Below are 23145 nucleotides of genomic sequence, written 5' to 3'. Positions count from 1 at the left end.
TGCACCCACCACAAAAGGCAACATTTTGTGAGAAAGAGGGAAGTTACCAGGTTTGAGGCCTGGGTTGGTATATGGTGAAACAGAGAGAGTCCCTGAATTTAAAGCATGAGGCGGGAAGTAACATGAGGAAGCAGGCCACAGGAACCCAAGAACATCCTGGGGCTGAAGAGCAGAGTGGTGTCTAGACTAGGAGCTCTCCATAGGCAGGCCCTAGCTGGCTGTGGGAGCTGGACTTGCCTCCCTCCCCCTCACACCTCCACCAGCCAGGTCCTCACAGACCATCCCCACGCACCCCCCACTGCCTGGAGCCGAGGCCACCTTCTGGGTGAGCCTGTCCTGGTGTCCACTGCACGTCCACAGCACTCTGCTCACGCCGCTGCCAGCACCACTTCAACACATGGCTCTGTTGTTATTTTGAAGTCTTCCTGTGGTTTCGTTATAGGCAGGGACAGGCTTGGGGTTAGCCTTGTTCCTCCCTTTCCTGACATGAAGCATCTATACTCTGGAAAGATCCACTGAGCTGGAGAGTGCAGTTGTGTCAAGAGGTGCCCAGACGACCCGTAGCCATGACCTGGGCCTGCTCCCTCAGGACCTGGCTAGTGGGGGGGCCCCCTTTGGGAACAGGTGGGGCGTGGCTGAGCAGGGGCTGGCTTCCATGTCAAATCCACCACCACCACCAGAGAGGCAGATGCCGGCAGTTTGTGCCCAGGAGGGCAGTTTGGCCGAGGGAACGTGCTCAAACTAGACTCAGAGCCTCCCTTTGCTTTTTGTTTGTGGCTATTATTGGCAAAAATGTCCCTTGCTAGATGTCTGGAGCTATTGCTCTGTGTTCTTTCCCTACAGCACTTCCTCTAGTCTCACGCCTGTGAGAATGGCTTCATCGCTTTCCTTTCCTAGGTGGTGAAAGTTGGGCCTAGTGGGCTTGCTGGCTGAAGTTGCTGGGATTTGATCTCAGATCTGTGTTACTGTAAATTCATGTGGTCTCTTCCCAATTCAGTGTGTTGAGTAAGTTCCACTAAACTCCCCACTGCCCTCTCTTTTGGCCGCCTTTCCATATTGGGGCTCAGAGGTGTTGGCCTCAGGTCCTGTTGTGCTGCTTTTGTAAACTTTCTGGTTAACACTGGCCGGGGTGGACAGGCCTCTAGATCCCTCGCCACTCACAGCATCTCTGCCCAGGACGCAGCATGTGCGCATGTACCAGCCTACCTACCTGCTCAGCCCCTGGTCCACTGTGATCTTAGGGCCCCCCATCCACTGTGTTCATTGTCAAGGACAGGAACTGTACATGTACATGAACATGTGCCAACAAACATAGAGAAGGTCTGCCCATGGCAAATGTGTGTGTGTGCATTTGGAAAGGAGGGGGTGGTGGTATCCTCTGTATTTCTCAGGCTGGTACTTTCTGCTTGTATTGAGACATATTGTAGCCAGCATGTAAGGAAGCTGGGGATTCCCCTAATTCAGCCATCTCCAGTAGACCTTTCAGGTCTGTGCTTTTTTTAAAATTTTGAAGTGAAAGCACACCCACAGCAGGGGTGTGTGGTGGATGTGCATGCATGCTCAGAAAACCTGGGGGCACCTGCCATCAACTAGCCATCACGTAAGCTGGACAACCCACCTGGTGTGGTGGGGTGGATCCCTGGTTCCTCCTCCCCTGCCACCTCAGAACGGCTTTGCCAGAACAGTCTAGGAGACTTTGCGGGTTGTAACCTCTTTCCAGGCTTCTGGGTGGCCTGTCCTTGCCAGAGGTCCCTAGGGAAATCAGAAGCTACAGAATGGCAGCAGCTTAACTCATGTCTTTTTGTGAATGTTGGAGCTCTGATCGCCCCCAGCGATCCTTGGGATGGTAATTACTCTGTGCTACCTTTGCGTCATTGATTAATGATTCCCAGGACTACCAACACATTTCTCCGCAAAGAGCTCCATTTGATGGGAGAAGTGGTATATTTAATGCATGTTAATTGTGGGCTCGAATCAGCCACTGTGCTATTGGGCATGATCCTTTGTGCTCTTAGAGATGAGACTCCACTTGGCAAGATGGGTGTCCAGCATCTAGTTGAGAGTCAGAACTCAAGTGGGAGTTGTTTTTTGCTGTTGCTGTTCTCCTTAATTACATGAGAAACTAAAACTATTTTTTAATACAAATGCAATGTAAAATATTGACTTTAATTTGCTTGCAAGTAATCAGGTCAAAGGGAGTTATTTTTACTCTGGACAGCAGAGAGCAGCATCAAGCTCTTCCCAGGTATTTTAATATCAGGCATTTATAGCAAGGGAAGAAGTGTGTGAAGAAGTGACTTTCTATGTGGTAACTTCCCATATAGGTGAATGCCCATAACTGACTTTCTAAGATGCAGAGCTGTGTGTGTCCATACTTAACACCTTCTGCAACTCTATTTGGCATACGTTGTGCACAAAACCACTTCCAAGCTGGCCCTGTACCTCCCTGGACTTGCCTCCCTCATGCTTAGATGTGCGCGCGTGCACACACACACACACACACACACACACACTCATACCTGACTTTTGATTCTAATTGTACACAACTACTTATGATCTCCAAACATGTTTAGCTGGTTCAAGACTTTGTGTCTTGGAATGCTTCTCCCCTTATTTTATCCTCTTTACTCCTAACCCCAGCCTTGGGGTCACCTCCTTGGGGGCCATTTCTCTGAGGTCAGCTCACCCCCTCTTTCACCCCTATCTGGGCCAACAGCCCCCTCTATTTCCTGAGTGCTTGTATTTCCCCCTCTCCATGTCATACTGGGATAGTTGATATTCTCTCTCCTGTTGGACCATGAGCACCCTCAAGGTGTGCTTTGTCTCCCTCTGTGCCTAACAGTACGTGGGATGCACACCTAAACGTTCAGTGCAGATCTGTTAAATGAATGTGTAAACAAATGAATGAGTTGTGAACAGTATGCTGATATGAGATTAGACCTCATCTTTCATAGCTTTGCTGCTATCTGTGAGTCAGTTTCTCAAAGTATGGTCTTCAGATGACCTGCATCAGAATCATGCAGGCTGCTTATTAAAATGCAGATTCTAGTCCCACTCTGGACCTGCTGAACCAGAACCTCTGGGAATGCAGTTTGGGAATACAAACTTTAACAGGCTGCCCAAGTGGTTCTCACATCTTCTCTTTGAATAAATGCCCGAAACACACAACTCCAGGTTCTATACTATTCAGAGCTGCCCTGGCTAGAAATGTGCTCCCATTTCTGTCAGTTGCCAATGAGCAAATCCTTAATAAATGCAGCTTCCCTAGACTCTGCTTTGAACAGTCCTCAACACGTTTCACATTACGCTGGTGCAATTTCTGTCCTTTCCATCTGATCTCCTCTGAGCCAGCAGTGAAATGCTGGGAGGCTTGGCTGTTCGCCGGCTTGCCTGTGGAAGTGGCACCTGTGGGCAGGCAGGGGGCATCCCTGCTCTTTGTCTCTGCCTGAAAAGATGAGCTGCCATAAAGAGATCCACCCATTATAACTCTTCTCAGATTTTTCAAATTAATATAAAAATAATCTATTTATTGTTTTATGATACATTTTTTGATTCCTAGTATGACCAAATGCTCCATTTAAAATGATCAAGATGCCAGAGTTCATAGGGAGCCAACATAAATAGAATTTATACAGTCTCTCTCCTTATTACTTACCTTTTTTGTGGCAGTCAGTGCTTTCTGGAAAAATCAGAATACTTATTCCATATGCCAGTGTAACAGAATGCATTGATAGCAGAGTCTAAGCGAGCAGATCGCCTAGATCTTCTACAAAGATCGTCTATAAAAAGGGACACGTGATCCATGTGAGCAGGGCTAAAGCTTTCTTTGCAGTAGATCTTGCACACAAATATGAGGAAATGTATACATCTGCTCTGTTCTGGGTACCTCAAACGATGGCTCTGCCTCTCACTTTTTCTGCCCATCAAATTAGGGCATAACACTAGCTTGCAGACTAATCATGCTAGAAAGAACTTCAGAGGGCCTCCAGCCAACCTTCCCCTTTTGCAGATGTGCACACTGAGGTCTGACTCTAGGGGAGAACACGGGCTGCCATGGAATGCCCCGGCAAATTGTTGCTCCTATAACTTCAGCTCTGGGATTTGGGGATTTCCAGTCAACCTGTTCCTTATCATACACAGGACCAGGTGTGGCCACATACTTAGTGATCCACCTGCAGAGAGTGATAATAGATCATCTGGCCAACCTCAAAAAAATTCTACTTCTGAAGTAGAAGTTCCTCTTTTTTTAAAGTGATCGATAGAGTCAAGGCATGAGGGATTTCTTAACCATGAACAAACTTGGGAGGCAGCCCTCCCAGGGCTAATTTAAATGGAAGAGCAGGTAAGAGTTCACTTGGGTTCATTTTTTAGGTTTTAAAATGCCATTCTTTTCTGGCAGAATCAATTTTTAAGCTATTAACTCAGCTCTCACCAGACATTTTTCTTGTGGTTTGGTTTATTCTGGTTGTTACTTAATTCTCCCCAAGGGAAGACACCAGGAGATCATAGGAATGTGCTCTGGCCCCTGCCATTGGCAGCACAGAGATTGGGTGAGGGTGGGCTTTGCAGGGAGTAGGGAGGTTTGGAGATATGCAGGCCAGTACTGGGGCTGGGGTTCTCTAGGTCTCAGTGTGTGAACTTGAAGATGAGGTCTCCTCTGTACAAAAGGATAAGAGGAAAAGTTTAAACAGGCTGGCATAACAGTGTCCCAACAGTGCTGGTGGGGGTGAAAATTGGTGCCATGTCACAGGAAAGCAGTCTGACAACAGAGGAAGATTTAAGATGCCACGCCCTTGATCCACAGTCTGACTTCCAGGAATATATCCTCCCGATGTACCTGTGTGTTCCAAGTGATATATGTACAAGGAGGGTCACTGCAGCATCACTTAGAATATCTAAACATTCAAAAACAGCCTGAATCCATAGGGGATTGGTTGAGTAAGTTCTAGTACCTTCTTGTAAGGAAATACTGTGTACCTATTATTAAGAGTTAGCTCTATAAGAAGCAATTTGGGAGGGTCTCAAGAGGGCCATTAAGGGAAAAAACTAGATGTGGAACAGTGAGCATATGAACATGTTATTTGTATAAAATGAAAAGGAGGGGATCCCTAGGTGGCTCAGTGGTTAAGCGCCTGCCTTCGGCCCAGGGTGTGACCCCGGGTCCCAGGATCAAGTCCCACATCGGGCTCCCTGCATGGAGCCTGCCTCTCCCTCTGCCTATGTCTCTGCCTCTCTCTCTCTCTGTGTCTCTCATGAATAAATAAATAAAATATTAAAAAATAAATAAATAAAATATTTAAAAAAATAAATAAAATGAAAAGGAGATAAAACATCCCATATATTCACAGGATCTCTTTGGGTGGATATACTATAGGAGAGGTGCAACTTTTCCCCTACCCTCTCAGACTCTCCAGCTAGGCCTAAAAATTAAGTTGACAGAAAACAGATCAATAGCATGATACAGATTTTACTTTTATGGATATGTGGGGGTCTTCACAGGAACGTGAAGAACCTCCAAAGTGGTTAAGGCTGAGTGCTTAGGTTGAACAAAGGGCAGCAATTGTGAAAAAGTAACCAAAGTCTAGTGAGGTTAAAGGGAGGTTTGTCCAACTGGTTTTATTTGACAAATTTCTCTAGGTCTAAACTCTCTGTCTAGGGCGCTGAGAATGTTCTTTTCCTCTTAATATAGGAAAGGCATTTTTCACCTGGGCCTTTTGTCTCCTGCTTTCAGGGAAAAACAAACAAACAAACAAACAAATAAACAAACAAAAAGGGTAGGCCAGAGTGCCCCTCTTATATGTGATGTTTTTTAAGCGTCTTTAACTCAAAATAATATGGGAAAGTGGGGTGACACATCTGCTATCCTCCAATACAATAAAGTGATGATGGTGGTTGCCTCTGGGGAAGGCTTTCAGGGAAGCTGAAGAGCTCCACTTAATTGCCTAAATCCCAAAGTAGACATGCATCCTCCATCCTTCTGATTATGATTTTATTATTATTGTTGGCTCTGCAGTTTGGTAGCAGTTCTTGTCGATTCTACCTCTTTTCGCTTAGATTCCTTACTTCTCTTCTTCCTCCTACTAGTCTCTGTTGCTATATCCCAAAAGACCGCCAAAATAGCCACATGACTGATTGCACTCCTTCTGCTCTTGGCTCTTTCTGATCTCCTCTGCACCCAGCAGCCAATGTCCTTGTTCAGAAATGACCCCTCCCACGGCTTCCTGTTGCAATGAGAGTAGAACCCAGTGGCCTTACCAAGACATCCAAGGCTCCTCCCCAACCTGTATCTAAGCACACCTACTTCTTAAATTCATTTCAGCTACTCTGGACTCTCTTTACTCCCTGGATCTGCCCTTCCTGCCTCTAGGCTCTGGACTGGATGTTCTTTTCCCTGAAATGTTCCCTGAGTTTTCCATGGCTGCCCCATTTTTGTACATCAGGTCTCAGAGTTTGTCTAAAATAGTGTCCCCTTCAAGCTTCTCTCTTCCTTATTGTTATCACCCTAGTTTTTCTCTCTTAGCATATGTCACAATTTATGATCATTAATTGGTTGACATGTATGCTTACTATCTGTCTCCCCACTCCTGGTTTTTAAGCCCCATGAGTATAAGTTCTTGTTTATCTTGTCCATCCCTCTATCTCCAAAACCTAGCTCAGGGCTTTGCTTGTAGTAGGTGCTGAATGCAGACTCTCTAATAGATGACTGTCTGGATGAATGAATGAAGTTGGGAATGAGTCCGTGATGAGCTGGGGCTCTGCAGGTGGTTTGAGGGCCAGGTCCTCTGACAAGGTGGATGCGGAAGAGGCCAGGGAAGCCAGCTGCCTATAGGAGGCTTGGATTTTAGGAACAAGGACTCTTAGCTAGTCCTCACTTAAGAAAAATAGTTCAGAGATGACTGGCCCTGGATCACAGTGGATAATGCTCATCTTGGGCCAAAAATCCTTTGGCAAATCTTCACTTTCTGGTCTTGGCCCTGACTTTGGCTGATCCCAATTGATGCATGAGTTGGAGAACTGGTATTCAAAGCCTGCTTCCCAGATTTCATCACTGTGGTCCCAATATTGTTCCCAACATAAAGCAGGGAGCTTAGCTTCAATCCAGCCTCTACCACTAGGTGACTGATGACTGATCTTTGGTGAGACTCTTAATTCTGGGACCTCTTTTTTTTCTCCCCAGTAGTAAAACCTCCTTACACATATTGGTTAATATGTGTAAAATGTTTACAGTGGTTATATGTTAGGTATTCAAGACAAATAAACAAATCAGATCCTCTTTTGTGTAACTGGAATTAGCACGGAATTACCCTGAGAAAATGTTGGCCTTGGTCTTACTCTTGGTCCATTTGGGTTTCTGTAATCTAGAATTCATTTATTCGCTCACTTTTTCAGGGATTTATTCCATGTAAAGACCCACTTAGTCCTTACTTCATGCAAAATTCTGGGTCATACTAAGACTTTGCTCCAGGTCAGGCTCCCCAGGAAGCCAGCTATGGGCCCAGAAGATGTGCATGCCAGATGTTCACTGGGAGTGACAATCACAGGATTGTGCAGAGGAAGAAGTGCAACTATAACATAGTCTCAGCAAAGTCCTCTGTTGATTCCATCAGAGCTGTAGGTTTGGGGTGATTCTTCAGAGTTGGGTAGAATTGAAGCAACAGGTGATTCTTCCTACCCTGCAGTGACCAGTTGTTGGGTATAGACTGCCACTGAGAAGGGCCAGGCACTCTCTTTAGCAGAGATGATTCTGGAAAGTTGCCAGCATTTCCAGCTGCTGAAAGAATGAATGTGAGTCTGAAAGAAGGGATGTAGGTGGAGCACATGCTTCCTCTGCATACACTTGAACTAGTCTTGGCCTTGGAGAGACAGCAGGACCAGTCTTAAACTTGTGGATCTAGGTAGACTTGTTCCAGTCCTGGCCCAACCACTTATCAGCTGGCCCTCCCCACCAAGCTCCAAAACCTCTGTAACTGAGGGATGGCTCATACATGAAAATCTTTCTCATTGCAACTGCAGAATGTTTTGCATGGCTGTTGAGGGGTCTAAAGTGAGAGAACATTGTCAATATGCTCAATACAGCGGTAAATACTAATCCACGTGTCTTGGTCAGGGTGGGAGTGGTCTTTGGTGAATTAAATGACAAAACAGGGGTGTTGGGTATACAGGGGCCACTTAAACTGTGAAGAGAAGTGTGGCTCTCGGGCAATGGCTCTGCCTTTCTTACAAGATGTTACTCTTATTTCCAGACTTTCAGTAGGTGACTGGTCACTGCCCTCCTGCCCTCCATCAGGATGATGGGCATGCTTCACATGCACATGGACTAACTCTGATGCTGTCTCCCTACAGGTGACACAGAAGTACTCCCTGGTGATTGTGCAGGGCCATCTGGTCTCCGAAGGGGTCCTGCTCTTTGGCCACCAGCACTTCTACATCTGTGAGAACTTTACACTCTCTCCTGTGGGTGATGTCTACTGTACCCGCCACTGCTTATCCAAGTGAGTTCCCTACTTCTCCCAGCAGATTATCCCCTGAGCCTTCACTTCCTTCTCAGCCACCCCTATTCCCACCCCTCCCACATTGTTGTTATTGTGGGCTTAGGTTTGAGCCTGAACTTGAGCCATGAGATAAAACAGGAGAACTTTAAGACACAGGTATCTATAGCTGTGGTTTTCCAAAGCTAAAATCTGGACTGAGTAACAATGAGGCAGCTTCTTATGCCTCTTGTGATATGGAATGCACCTCAAGACAAGGGGGAATCTCTCTTTAGGTTATTTGGGTGATGGATCCAGTTGCATCAGCTTACTCATTCAACAGCTTATTGATTGCTCACTCTTGCGTAACATTAGGCACTGCCCCTCATGCTAAGTGAGGCACACAAGTGCAATCAGCAGCACAAATAGGTTCTTTTGGAAAGAGTTTGGGGCACACGGTCTTCATGATACAAAATATTTGTCATGGGAGGACTCTTCTGGGCTCACACTTGATGACATGGGGCTAGTGTGCTAAGGGGGGCCTATTAGAAGAATACATGGGCTGAGATCTGGGTTTTGAAAGATGGACAAGATTTGGATAGAAATGTGAAGAATTCTTGTTCACATCAACTATTACTAGAGGCCTTTGGCAGGAAATTCAGAGGTTCTTCTTTATAATCAAATGTATTTGTTCTGTTCAGGTTCCAGTAGCTCTCATTAATTCCCTTGTATTTACAAAGTACAACCATTCAAGATCAAAATTTTTTTAAGATTTTATTTATTTATTCATGAGAGACACAGAGAGAGAGAGGCAGGGACACAGGCAGAGGGAGAAGCAGGCTCCATGCAGGAGTCCGATGTGGGACTTGATCCCGGGATCACGCCCTGGGCCGAAGGTGGCACTAAACCACTGAGCCACCCAGGGATCCCCATTCAAGATCAAATTGACTGTGTTCATACTTTTGTTGGAAGTTCAGCTGTCAGGTCATATGCTTCCACTTGATCATCATGTTTGAATAGATTTGGATGAAGATATCTTGATTTTTCTGACTAACAAAGGTTCAAATGATGACAAGATAACGTCTTAACTCATTGGCTCTCCAACTAATATCAAGTGACCTTGAGGGCTAGTCAAAACAGACTTCTGGGACCTAGCTTCATCCCAGTTTCTAGTTTGGTAGGTCTGCAGTTGGGCCTGAGATTTTAAAAGTCTTAGCTGACACTGATGCTACTGGCCTGGGACCACACTTTGAGAACCACTGTTTTAGACTATTGACAGAATAATCAGAGTCTTAGCCTGCCAATAACGAAGAATTTTAACGCCCAGTTGCCATATCATTTCCAGCCAATGGCAGGAAGTAAGAGTTTAAGGAGTATGGCAGCCCACCTTCCTTTGATTTAGATTTACTTTAAAATGCTTGGCCTTTTCCTTTCTGCTAATTTCCATCTTTTATTCATACCAAATGTTCACCGATTGCCATGAGTCTTCTGTGCTTTTCCAAGGCAGGAGGAGCAAAATTAATACTTGGCACATGCATCCCATCTTATTGCTCATGTTTTATTGATACTGATCAATATGGACAATGAGTCTGCAGACTTCCCTTTCTGAGAGCTGATGAAAGCTTTCTACTCCACCTCTATGTATGGAATGCCTTTATAATGACTTGTAGAATCCTTTGCTTCACTCTCGACCTCTGGTTTAAATTGAGTTAGTATTAGATAAGATCTTGATCTTGTTGATTAGGTAAATTGTGTTTAAGAAGTGCATCTAATCATGATCAAACTGACTGTATCTGCACTTTTAATAGAAGTCCAGTTGTCAGATTGTATGCACTCATTTGATTTGCAATGATGAAGGAGACTTTCCACGTCTGGAAATGTACTTTTCTAGAATGCAAGTAGGAGGGGAGTGAGAACAGATTACTACCCTGGAATATCATTTGGGAATTTCTTAGGTAATTTTAGTCACCAGACCTCAAAGAAGTATTTGTTAACCAGATAGTGCTTTCTATCTGAGGTTTTGTCTGCTGCTCTAAGAAACTGCTAGCACTCGTGGAGATGCGGTTCTCAGAGACTGGCTATTAGATCATGTCAGATCAATGGGGATTAAGTCTTATTTTGACCATGGAGACTAAGGAAGATACATAAATAAGCCAGTTAAAAATAAAGCTAACGCAACCCTGAAATGTCTCTCTAAAAGACTGCCATCAAATTGAATATAGTTGAGCACTAGACCTTGAAAGAGGCTCTCTGATGCACCATAAAAATATCCCAAATAAAACTCAGGAACACTGCAAATCCTCCAGCATTGATTATACTTGTGTACTTTGGAACTTTCTCAGAAAGTTAAGAACTTTTCCAGAAGGTTTATTTTGCTTTCAGTGAAAGCCTTTATTGCCTGAATAGAATGACTATATTTGTTTCCTAAGGGTGTATAACGAAGTACGAAAACCTGGGTGGCTTAAAAAAAAAAAAATTATTGTCTTCCAGTTCTGGAGGCCAGAAGACCAAAATCAAGAAGTTCAGGGGTAGCTCAGCTTAGCCCCTGATGGAGGGACAAAGAGCCTTAGCCAGCAGATTTGAATTAAAGCACCAAGCAGAAAGAAGCATCCACAAGAAAAGCCACATTTGTATTTGATCAAACCTATAGCTATGTGGCTCAGAGCAGGGACCTGAGAGGCTTATTCTAAGAAGGGGCAGGAAGAGCTGCAAAGGGCTGAGTCTACATCCTGGAAGGCTGGCTGTGCTGGAGGCTGAGCAATGGGCTTAGGCTCTGTCCCCCATGAGCAGCCCGCCCTTCCACCTTCGGGAATCATTCTGCATCATGCACAAATCCAAGTCCTGAGCACTGCAGATGCTGGGCCACCCCCACTCACCGGTGATGAGAGAAGTCCTGCCGCCCTGTGGGACAAACTGATCTCTCTGGTTTCCCCCCGGGGTGTGTGGCGTGGAGGCCCAGGGGCTGTTCTGTAGGCTGGGTGGGGAGGGTCAGCCTCGGTGCTGCGGTGGGGAGGAGGTGGAATGCCGACTTCTCTCCCATTCCTGCCGCCTGTGTGGGTGCAGAATCTTTCAGTACTTGGCTCTTTGGATCTGTGGTTGATAACACAGGCTTCTTGAGGGCTGAGACACCTGGAGGGCCCCTCTAGTTTTCAAGTCCTAAAGGGGCATTTGATCAGAGCTTTTGCAATCATGTACACAATTTAAATTTGCTGTGTAACTCAGAAGTTCAGAAATATGAGTCTATAACTGAAATCACTTTTGTGAAGTCCCTGCTTGTATCAGTGGTGAAAAGCTTCATCTGGTTCCCTAAAGGGGTTTCCATTTACTCCCAGTGCACAAACTGTCCTCTTTGGGGTGAATCGGAGTCAAATTCATGACTCTCCTTTTTTCCCCTCTCCTTCTCTTCCCAAGGGGAGTCATTCTGACCTCTGAGAGGGCTCCTGGCTCTGGGCTTGTGCTCTGGGGGCCCCCGCCGATGCTGTGGCCAGCATCCTCCAGACCTTCTGGAGCTCTCAGCCTGTTGCACATGTCCCTGGGGCTCGGGGGTGCCCGGGTCACCTCAGGCCCCACGTTGCTGAAGCCCCGCCAAACACAGGCTTCTTTATGGAGGCCCTTCATCTTTCTGCCTTTGTCTTTTGGCCTGAAATTTTTCTGTGTGTAATGGGGTCTTTCACTCTTCCCAAGCCCCTTGACCCATGTTTGACCCCTGTACCCAGAGAAGGTTCTTATACCCCCTGCTCACACCCCCGCACCCTGTGACACTGTCTACCCTAGAGGCTGTCCCCTCGCCTGGTGACATTGGTGCCCCACCCTGGAGCAGGAGCTCAGAAAAGACAGAGGCAGGAGCTCAGAAAAGAGTCGGCAGGTCAAGGCACTGGCCTCCTGTCTGGCAGTGATTACAGCACTTCCCCCCATGGTGTCTGCAGAGCCACAGGCACAGGGGAGGTGCAGCAAGGGGAATAAGCCCTTCACTCGCCCTCTCAGTGCATGTCATGTTTCCTTTCCAGCATCAGTGATCCTTTCATCTTCAACATGTGCAGCAAGGACAGGTCCTCCGACCAGTACTCGTGCCAGAGTCACAGCTATGGGCAGCTCAGCGAGCTCCGGCAGGCACGCTTCCTCCTGCAGGTACGCCCTGGGGAGGGGGCAAGAGGGACAAGCAGCAGCTCCCGGTGCAGTGGTCCAGACACTGGCGAGGTCCCCGTTCAGTGTGACGAGCATCCCCTGTCACCTCCCTCACAACTGTGCACCGCCCAGTGCCCTCTGGGACACATCTATGAGCATGACTTTTGTTGGGCCCAGTTTCCTGGTTGGCAGTTCTGAAGTCTGCTTCACTCTCTCCCTAGTCCCTGCTATTGGCTGCTGGAAACTTCTCCCTCTTACTGCATCATTAAGGACCCAGCCTCTTTGCTGTATTTTCCCTCTTAACCTGCCCGTGAGCGGCTTTGGAGAGTCTAGAGTACAGGACAGGGCAGCTCCATTGCCTCATGGCAGAGCTGATGACTAAGGGTCGAGGGTCAGCCTACCCTGTCTGAGGGCATGCATGGCCTCCGCTGACTTCTGCCCTTGCCCCATGACCACACCCATCTCCACATTCTCTGGGCATTTCCTGGGCCAAGTGGTTCAGAGATCTCCTGATTATCCCCTCCAAGCAGGGTCCCAGGGCTTCACCCAGTACCTCCAAAGGCTCACCAGGGGCCAGTGGAGCTAATTCCCTTCAGAGGCAGGGCTCTGACACCAGCCAGACACAACCTGGAGCTTCTCACTTGAGTTGTAAAAGGAGGAGCCTCTGCTGGCCCCAGACACATCTGGCCTCCGCAGCCCAGCCTTACTAGTAACGAAGCTGCTTCTGTGTCCAGAGGCCACCCAGGCAGCAGGCAGAGGACGAGATTCGGGACCACCCTTGTAGGATGGGAGGGGCCCGATCTCTCCTCCACCCTCTCTGTAACGTCTCTGTTCTGCTAAGGCCAACAAGGGAACAATGGTCGGCCCTAATACCCCTGATCATAAGAGCATCTTACTTGTAAATGTCTTTGGGTCTATAATTTGTCATGTGATCCTCCTGCCAAGGGACTAACTTATCATTATCTGACACTGAAGCTCAGGGAGGCCTTTCAGCAGGGCTCATTCTAGAAAGGATCATTATGAATGCTTTCCCTCTGCTCAGGAGCCTAGTGAACCGGACTCTGAGTGCTCACTTCCAGCCACGTTGAAGTGGGACCTGACTATTGTGGGATGCAGCATCCATCTGTGCTTCCATGCCCAGGCCTCACCCCTGCCTACCTCCAGCCCTGGAAATTTTCTCCCTGACCCCATCTCATCCATGAGCCTCATTCTACACATAGACTCTCTGTGGCTGTTCCAAGTCTGTTATTTACACAGCTTGGAATCGGGAAAGAAATAAGAAGAAATTATGTAAAGTTCATTTATCCATTAACAAAGTACCCTTGGTATGTCAGCCTGGCCACATCACATTGGCTCTGCAAAATGAGTTCGGCAAAGCACCCTGTGCCTGCAGGTCTGTAGGTCCTCATACAGTGCTGCCCAGATTGGGAGTTGTACCCACCCAATAGGTTCCCCTAATGTTCTGATAGGGTGACTCTCTGGTTCAGGAAACCAAACTCTGGAAACGAAAGTGTCTGAAGGTAGCCCCTGGGCCCTTTCCTTCCTCTGTCTGTTTCTGGCTCATCCTGGGAGTGGGGCCCTTGCTTCCTGCTTCAGTCAAAGGAAGTCTGAGGCCCCCTGCCTTTCTACCCATTCTGTGGAGACCCCCACTCATCACTATCATCAAGGTCTTCCCACCTCCTGGGGAGATTGGAAGAATCAACCCGGAAGGGTTGCCTGACACCAAGAACCAAATGACCCATGGCTGGTGGCTCTAGGCCCTGGGGTCTCTCCATTCCAGACAACTTCAGTAGCAGTGAAAGGGGTTTCTCTTTACAGGACATCGCTCTGGAGCTCTTTTTCCAAAATGGATATTCCAAGTTTCTTGTCTTTCACAACAATGATCGGAGTAAAGTCTTCAAAAGGTAAGGGTTTGAAAAATCCTTCTCCAGGAGAAAACTGATCATGAACTGAAAACAGAACAGAAATGGCTCTGCTCTGTTCTCGGGTGCACTATTCTCAACCCCGGCAAGCAGGATTTAGACACAAGAGGGACTTCCTGACCTCCAGAGCTGTTAAATCATGGAATGGGGACGCCTTGTGGCTCAGTGGTTGAGCCTCTGCCTTGGACTCAGGGCATGACCCCAGAGTCCCAGGATTGAGTCCCTGTAACATGTTGCCCACAGGGAGCCTGCTCCTCCTCCCTCTGCCTGTGTCTCTGCCTCTCAGTGTCTTTTGTGAATAAATAAATAAAATCTTAGAAAAAATCATGTAATGAGGTGGAGAGAAAGATGCAGAAGTGCCTTCCCACAATCCTGGGAAACAGGCTCTGTTTCATGGACTGAAGACGTTTAGGACAGTAATGACAAGGGGGAAAAACTTGTGTAGACACAACACATTTAAGAAGCCAGCTGTTTAATGGGCCTTCCAGAATCTTCTGGCTTTGTTTTTTTAATTTTCCAAATAATTTTTTTTGGCTTAATCTTTCTTTTTGATCCCACTTGCCAATTTTAGTTGTTCCAATTTCATATTTCACTGGAAAGAATTCCAAACAACTGATTTCCCACCTCTTCATGGAACATCTTTTTTTCTTAAAGAGAGAAGCCTGCTGTTTTAGCTTAACTTGTTTCTCCAAATTGATGAATCAGTCTAAGAAATTTAAGTGAGTGTATACATGATTTGATACTAATGGTTATTTTTTTCATCATCATTAAACTTACAGATATACAGAGTTATGGAGAAATCTAGAAGGGCCAGAAAGGAAAGCAGGTTCTTAGCCAGACAAGCCAGAAGGGGTGGTTAAATTCAGCTCCACTTTGGGCTGGAAGTTTTGAGGTGATATTTGACACCCCTACTTAGATCTCAGAGATTCTAGCGTTGCCTTCCTGACCAGTAACTGGCTCCAGGACCAGCTGCCCGATCCAAAGGCAGGGCCAGCAGGGAGAAGGCGACTCCTGTAGAGAGGCAGTTGCACCAGCTCTGGGCACTTCTCCGCTGCTTGTGGGCCTTCCTCTGAGGTGCCTCCAAGGAGTGCTGTTATATGGCTTCTTCAGGTTTTCCTCAAGCTCCATTTTAGATCAAGCCAAAAGAAGGAGAGAGGCAATGCAGAACCTCACATCCATTTTTCCCTGTGATTCCTGTGTGTTAAGCACAGTTTTTCACAATTAACCTTAGAAGTCTTATACATCCATAGTTCAGGCAGTGAATGTTGGCCAAACCATTCCCAGCCCTGCCTCAAGGAGCCTTAAATAAGATGGCATTTTCAGTGATTGCTGAAGTTGGCAATGAAATTGTCAAGCACCTGGCCCAACCTGCCAACATGCATAGCTTTAATTGTAATTATAGATTATTGTTTATTATCATTTTTATTAAGGCCAGAATGTGTGGTGCCTGCCAGGGACTGCCCCTGAGCATCACAGAGGTACACCTGGGTCTGGTTCTGGTGTTCATGACCTGGGGACAGGATGGGGTGTGAAAGGGACAAGTATCTACCCTCTTGACTGGCACCAAAAATGTCTCTCTGGTGGTGGAAGAGTCTTGGCTCTGCTGCTGAATGATCCTTTCCTTTTTTTTTTTTTTTTTTTAGCTTCTGCTCTTTCCAACCCAGCTTGAAGGGGAAAGGCATCACGGAAGACCCCCTCAATCTAAGGTAATGATGCAGGCAGGAGTCCAGCTATGCTCTCTGGGCATGGTGCTGGCCTTGCTTTGTTTTCAATTGTCTAAACCTACTGTAAAGAAGGTATGCAAAGAGCACATCAATCTACCATCCCCCTCATTTTTCTCTCTCTCATCTTCATCCTCTCATCCTCCTCCTGGAGTTCCTTCTGCCGATTAAACCTCTGCAAAGGGACTTGGAATTCCATGTGCTCTGTGACTTTTTCAGACCAAAATGCAAGAAGTGGTCCTCTGCCCATTGTGAGTGGGGAAGGTCGCTTGGTGTGGTGTCAACCCAGGCCCAGCCTTGGTGTCAGGCCCCCAGGTGGGGGCTATGAGCAATCCCAGCTCTGTCCTTCCTACATGACAGTCTCTGAAAGCTCAGAAGCTCAATTAGCATATGGTAGAATGTGAGTCAGATATTAACTTATGAATCTGTGATATGGAGCATCCTTGCCAGGAAATGAAATGTTTGCAGCCACCTAAAATGGTCTCCTTTTACAAGTACGCAGTTCTCTGGAAGGCTAATTCAAGGATCAGTAAGTGCTTTTATTTCTATGAGGAATGAAATGAGAAGAGGTGGTTGCTGGTTTTTCTCCAGGAGTATGTAGGAATGGGGTGGAGAGGGGTGTCCCCAGGAGTGGCATTCAAAGTAATTATAATAAAAAAAGCCCCAAACAAAAAAAAATATTTATGACTATGGAACAGATACTGCCAAGTCATTCATAACAATTTATTGATAGCTTGTTAAATGTGGTGGTTACTGCTTAGCAGAGTAACGAGCGAAACACACAACATCTCCCCTGTCCTTACTGAATTTACATTTTCTTGAGGGAGGTAGAAAAAAGACAATTTAAATGAGTGAAACAAAAAGCGTATTAGATAATAAGCATAAGTATAAAAGTTAAAGTACTTAGAGGTAGGGTGGTAAGGGAAGCCCTCACCAAAAAAACGATATTTGAATCCAGCCATGAACAAAGTGGGGAATGGAGTGATGCAGGTAACCAAGAAAAGAGTGTTTCAAGGTCCAGGGACGAGCAAAGCAAAAGCCATCAGGGGAGTACAGTGGGCTCAGCTGAGGTCAGGATGTGTGGGGTGCAGGGAAGAGAGGGGAAAGAGCTAGCTGGTTCATGCAAACCTTGGGGGCTCGGTAATGGCGTTGGCTTTTACTCTGAGTAAGAAGTCAGTATTGGAGGAATGATGTGACCTAATTTATATTTTAAAAGAATCACTCTGGTTTCTGTGTCAAAAATAAGCGTAGTAGACCGAAGGCAGAAGTGGGAGTCCAGTCAGGAGGCTGTGGTGGTAATGTAGCTGAGAGATGCTGATGTCTTGGATTGGGGGAGGGGAAGGAGATGATGGCACAAAGATGGTGTGAAGTGCTGTGTTTCTGGACATGTTTTGAAGCCATGTCTGCTGGGATTTGTTGCCAAATCAAGTGTGGTGTGTGTGAGAGAGGACTTAAGGATAACTCCAATGATTTAGGCTTAAGCAACTGGAAAATGGAATGGGAAGAGTGAAGGGAGAACTTTGGGGTGTGGTGGACAGCAGGAACTCAGCTTTGGACATGTTTTGAGATGCCTGCCAGATGTCAAGCTGGGAGTGTCATGTAGGCCAGTGGGTATATAAATTTAGAGTTTAGGGAAAGGTCCAGGTGAGATGGCAATTTGAAATAGTATTTAAAACTATGACTCTAGCCAAGATCATCAAGTGAATGAGTACACATGGGAAGGACTGTACCTTGGAATATGCCAGCCTTTAGAAGTTAAGGACTTGGAGAAATCAAGAAGTTACAGCCAGGAAGATAGGAGGGACTGCAGGTGTGGGAAATGTCCTTTAAGCCAAATATTCGAAGAGGGAGTGGTCAGTGGTGTTTGTGATCAAATGTTATTGGTAGGCCAAGCAAGAGAAGAACTAAGAAATGACCATTGAATTTTGCAACAGGGGGATTATCGATGACCTTCAAAAGAGCAGTTGAAGTAGCTGCCAGCAGAAGCTTCCTGTTGTATCAGACAATAATCCTTTAGTTGGTAGATTTGTGGGGAAGTCCATGGCATGCCAGGGAATGGTCCAGGAGGCCCAGGAGGTGCTGGGTCACTAGAAGAGAGATAACTGTTTACAAACTGGAATGGACGTATTTCAGTAGTTCAATAATGGTACAGTCCTAACTGTGCGTATTAGCTGAATATCAGCCCTTGTGATCTCATATTGTTTCATATGAACTTTACTGTCCACAGTTCAATTTCTCTGTAACATTTTAGTGCAATTATGGAAAGCTGTTTCCATCTAAATGAAGCGAAAAAAGCAGATCCATCACTTCACATACCCGCCATCACCTCACATACCTGAAGACCAATAAAGGTCTGGCTCCTGACATGGCTAGATCTCTGGGTTCAATAAATCCCAGCACACTGTAGGTGTACACCTCATAGTGAGGATTTCCCTTGAGTTGACTCCATTTTTGGTAGGTTGTCCAACCAATAGCTCCAGTCAATAACTTAGGAATTCTACCACGTGAGGAATGCTCTGTTCCAGTAATTTTAGCAAAAATCCCAAAAAATGATTTCCAAAGTTAGGTTAGTGCCCATCCCAGAACTAATCAAGTGCTTTCATAGGACAGATCAGTGCCATGTGCCCACCCACCTTCTGGAAATGGGATCAGTCCCACCTAACAACATAGACCACACAGGGTGGTGGTTCCCCAAGATTATCAGGGCTCTGTTATCAGAAGAAAGGTGAATACTGGGGGGTCAGCTAAAGCAGAAAGCCATCCACTGCTCCATATGGAGAGCCCCCCAGACACCACAGCACTCATGAGCTGTACACTCATTTTCTCTCTCCCTGGAATTTCTCTTTGCATCAACTTTGACATGCCACTTCACTGAACCCAGTTTGCCTCTACAGATCACTCTCTTCCTTACAAATGATGCCTGTGAGATCACTCAGTGGGCACACAGCTGTCCCACAACGGTGAGCCCCACCCTATCCATTTCTATACTGGTGCTCTCAGAGTCTTAGAGATGCTTTGCCCCAACAATGCATACCTATGTCTAAATTTCTGCCCCAGATGGAGGGGGAGCAGACAAAGGAAAAGTAGAAGGAAGAACACAGAAGAGGAGCTAACTTGTGGCTATGGCCACTAAGCTGGGGGGTTTGTACAAAAATGACTGCTAAGTGTCAGGAAAATTCTTGGCCTGAGATGAGTCAAAGGTATGGAAATTTCTCCTCACTCATTCATAGGGATGCACTTGCACTTGTGGGACAACTGGGCATTGTGCTATTTCCATTTAGTTTATTTTTTCTATGATGGCTCTCTGGGCCCATTGGAGCAGGATCTCTCAGGGCCATTCTGTGCCTGCCTGGCACAACCCCAGAACAGCTCCAAGCATGGAGGCCCTTGGGAAACATAAAGTTGGGAAGTCCTGGAGTCAACTGGGGACAATGCATAGTGCCAGAGGAATGCTTATCTAAGCTCATGGAAGGTGTGCTTTCCAAAATGAAGAAACCCCAGTCGGATCATTGATCCTAGGCTCTGGGACCTGGTGAGACTGTGATGCAACAGCCAGCAGTGGGCTTTGAGATCAAACCAATCTCAGTTGTTGCAGTAGATGCTCAATAAATACTTTAATTCCTTCACTTAGTTTTAGCATTCCCTGCTATATGTGTAGGCATGTATCTGGAAGAGTTGATTAAAACAGGGGGCTGGCTGTGCTCTCAGACCTCATGCATCTCTCTTCTCCAGTCCTTTTCCCACCAGCCACACTGGATCTTCAGGGGTTTCAGATAAGAAAGGCAATAATGGCCCTCAGCCTTCGGAGGCCTAGGCTAGCCATTGCCCCATGCCTAGAGCAAACTTGATTATTTTCCATTTGGATTACTAAGGGCAATGCCCAATCCCCACAATGAGTCTCAAAAAATACCCCTCTGTTTTTCGGACATTCTAGTGAACATGAACTTCTCATCTCTGATACAAGTGTGCAATCCATTTTGAGAGTTTTCAACTAGCCCAAGAATCTTGGCTTGTGCTGTAGGTTTTTGTATCTTCAACTCCCAGCGTCTGAGAACTGATTTGGCCCCTCTGCAGGCCATTCCTTACATATAGGAAACCAGAACTTTTGGGTACCAGAATTATGCCTAGAATTCCCATGACAATGGCTGCCTCCATAACTGAATTACAAGAAGTTTCTGTGGGCCTGGATCCTAACTGGGAAATACTTGCAAAGCCTGGATGAACCTGGGATCTGTAATCCATCCATGTCTCCTTATGGTACAAGACTAGAACATTCTGATGACAGCATGTGGCATCATCAGATATTCATGGGGTGCAAGATTCTGCAAGCCTCCAGGTGTTTCTCATAGAAAGCCAGCTAGACACTTAGCTAGCTAAGTATCTGGGAGCCAGAAAGCCCCACAATGTGAGACACAGGCAGGCTCTGCTGAGAACTGAGAAGGACGAGTCAGAAGAATAGAAAGAACAGCTAAAGTGACAGGGAAGGCCAGCTGGTTGAGAATGTCCCTGTGAATAAACAAATTCTTACACTCAGAGTTGTCTGTATCCTCTACAAAGGGTTTCAAACAGCTTCAAAATTAAATGCAGAGTACAATGATCATTTTAAAATGATCCCAAAATTCCTTTAAAGGAGAGATCCCAAAATTCGTTTAAAGGTGTCAATCAGGTGACCTAGTTATCTAATTGTCCTGAAACTAAGAAAAAAAATATACTTGCCCTAGATTACATCATATTCCAGTGACAGAAAAATAAGAATCAGGGATTTTTGTTTCTTTTCTTTTTTCCTGGAAAATACTTTCTCTTGGCGCTGAATATCAAATTTGTCCTTGTCTAAAGGATAGTGGGTATCAAAGAAGGCAGTTCCCTTTTTATAAGATGTGAAAAAAGAGCTCTGCAGAATATAATCTTCTATATTAATGCTCTAAAAAAGTAGGGCCCAAACATTTGGACTTCTTCTATACAGACATTTCTTTGGGATGGCAGCATTGTATTTTTCCCAATGGTTATAGTTCATACTAATCCCAGAGTTTAGAAAACTCAGAGAAATTCAAAGCTTGGATGCCTATCTGGTTCTTCTTTCAAGAATCTCTGTTGTACACAGAAAACGCCTTTATTTTTTTTAATTCTTTATTTAAATTCCATTTACTTAACACAGTGTATTATTAGTTTCAGAGGTAGAGTTTAGTGATTTATCAGTTGCATATAACACTCAGTGCTCGCTATGTCACATACCCTCCTTAATGCTCATCACTCAGTTACCCCAGCCCCTCTCTCCCCACCTCCAGCGACCCTGTTTGTTTTGTAGAGTTGAGTGTATTGTGATTTGCCTCCCTCTCAATTTTCATATTTTTCCTTCCCTTCCCTTATCTTCATCTGTTTTGTTTCTTAAATTCCACATATGAATGAGATCATATGGCATTTGTCTTTCTCTGACTGACTTATTTCACTTAGCATAATCCTCTCTAGTTCCATCTATGTCGTTGCAAATGGCAAGATTTCATTCTTTCTTATGGCTGAGTAATATTCCATCATATATCTGTAGCACATCTTCTTTATCTATTCTTCTGTCAATGGACATCTGGACTCTTTCCATAGTTTTGCTGTTGTGGACATTGCTGCTCTAAACATTGGGGTGCAGGTGCCCCTTAGGATCACTATGTTTGTATCCTTTGGATAAATATCTAGACACACACACACACACACACACACACACACACACACACACCTTTAAATGGGCTAGAGGCATCCTTCCATAGCTATGGTCTCTGACATCATCTGAAATGCTCCCTTGCTGTGCCATCAAGGCAAAGTGTCCCTGGGCTGGCGTAGGCTGTTAGGTATGAGGTAGAGCTTATATTTGGGACCTGATTGTATCTGGGTACTTGTAATTTCTGAAATGTACCCTCGATTGTATAGCTTACTTAAATATAATGTTTAAAATGAAGTGCATTTTTTGGCATAGAGTTCTACAGTTGAGGGTTGTCAGAGTTCCCTTATAGGAACTCTTTGAAAAATAATGAAAGACAAATAGCTCAGAAAACCAGCCATAGAAGCTATAAATTCCCATAAGATGATGATCATTCAGCACAATCAATCACATGGTCAGGAGCCCCACTGCCAGCAGCATGGAGGCTAAATTTCAAGTACCTCTCTCCTCTCCATGACTGCTCCTTCAGTCCTGCTCTACAGAAATCAACACTGTTGACCAGCAGGGGACTAGTAATTTGTCATATAATGATTGCTTTGATAAAGATGACTTCAGCCTCATCACTGAATGCAGAAACATGCCCCTTGTGCTTCTTTGGGAATACACAACCCCAGGGGCGGGGGGCGGGGGGGAGGTGGCAATTGTAGACACTACAATTGAGACACTACTCAGACCCCAAGGTCTAGAGCATAGTTGCTGGAACCAGAGGTGAACTAAACAACCTGGTGGTATAACCAGTACCCCTGGATTTAGGAACTTTTCACATGGTTGGCGCAACAGGCCATTAGCAGCTGAGCCCAGTGACCTGCAGTGAGCCCTACTTAGGTCATGCATAGACCTTGGTTTTTAACCCTGTTTGTGTTACTCTTATCTCTCTTGCTTATCTCCTCTTTGCTATACCCTTAGCCATGGCCTCAGACTTAATTCTAGGCAGAAGCTGAAATTATGCCTGTCTACACCAAGCCTGGCCCCTTTGTCCTTCCAGCTCCACCATGTCATGTTGCTTCCATGGAGCCAGGAGGTTTTGGTGATTAAAAAGCCCAAAAATATGAAGAGAGTGACTTGCTGGTTCAAGTTCCCCCACCCAACTTGCTACTTGTGCCCAGTCACCACCAGAAAACCTGGAACCAGGGTAGAGAAGATGTGCATTTTCTTTTTATTATTATATCATCTTCAAGGACAATTATCAACAATAGATAATT

General features: G+C 45.7%; 1 protein-coding gene across 9 annotated transcripts in view; it reads left to right on the top strand.

The window, feature by feature from the left end:
• The window catches only part of WDFY4 (WDFY family member 4), a 285777-nt gene that overhangs the window by 190731 nt on the left and 71901 nt on the right, over positions 1-23145 (top strand). For all 9 annotated transcript variants that reach the window (XR_012020969.1, XR_012020970.1, XR_012020971.1 and 6 more), the window contains 4 exons: positions 8344-8492; positions 12476-12596; positions 14412-14497; positions 16159-16221. Coding sequence is in view for 6 of the 9 variants with exons in the window: in XM_072806363.1 (XP_072662464.1) it covers positions 8344-8492; positions 12476-12596; positions 14412-14497; positions 16159-16221 (419 nt within the window). In the remaining 3 variants the exon portion in view is untranslated. The remainder of the gene's footprint in view (positions 1-8343; positions 8493-12475; positions 12597-14411; positions 14498-16158; positions 16222-23145) is intronic.

The sequence above is a fragment of the Canis lupus genome, chromosome 29 (genome assembly GCF_048164855.1).
Source record: "Canis lupus baileyi chromosome 29, mCanLup2.hap1, whole genome shotgun sequence".
NCBI classification, from domain to species: Eukaryota; Metazoa; Chordata; class Mammalia; order Carnivora; family Canidae; genus Canis; species Canis lupus.
Note: the sequence above shows the minus strand (reverse complement) of the source record. Positions and strands in the feature narration are given on the sequence as shown.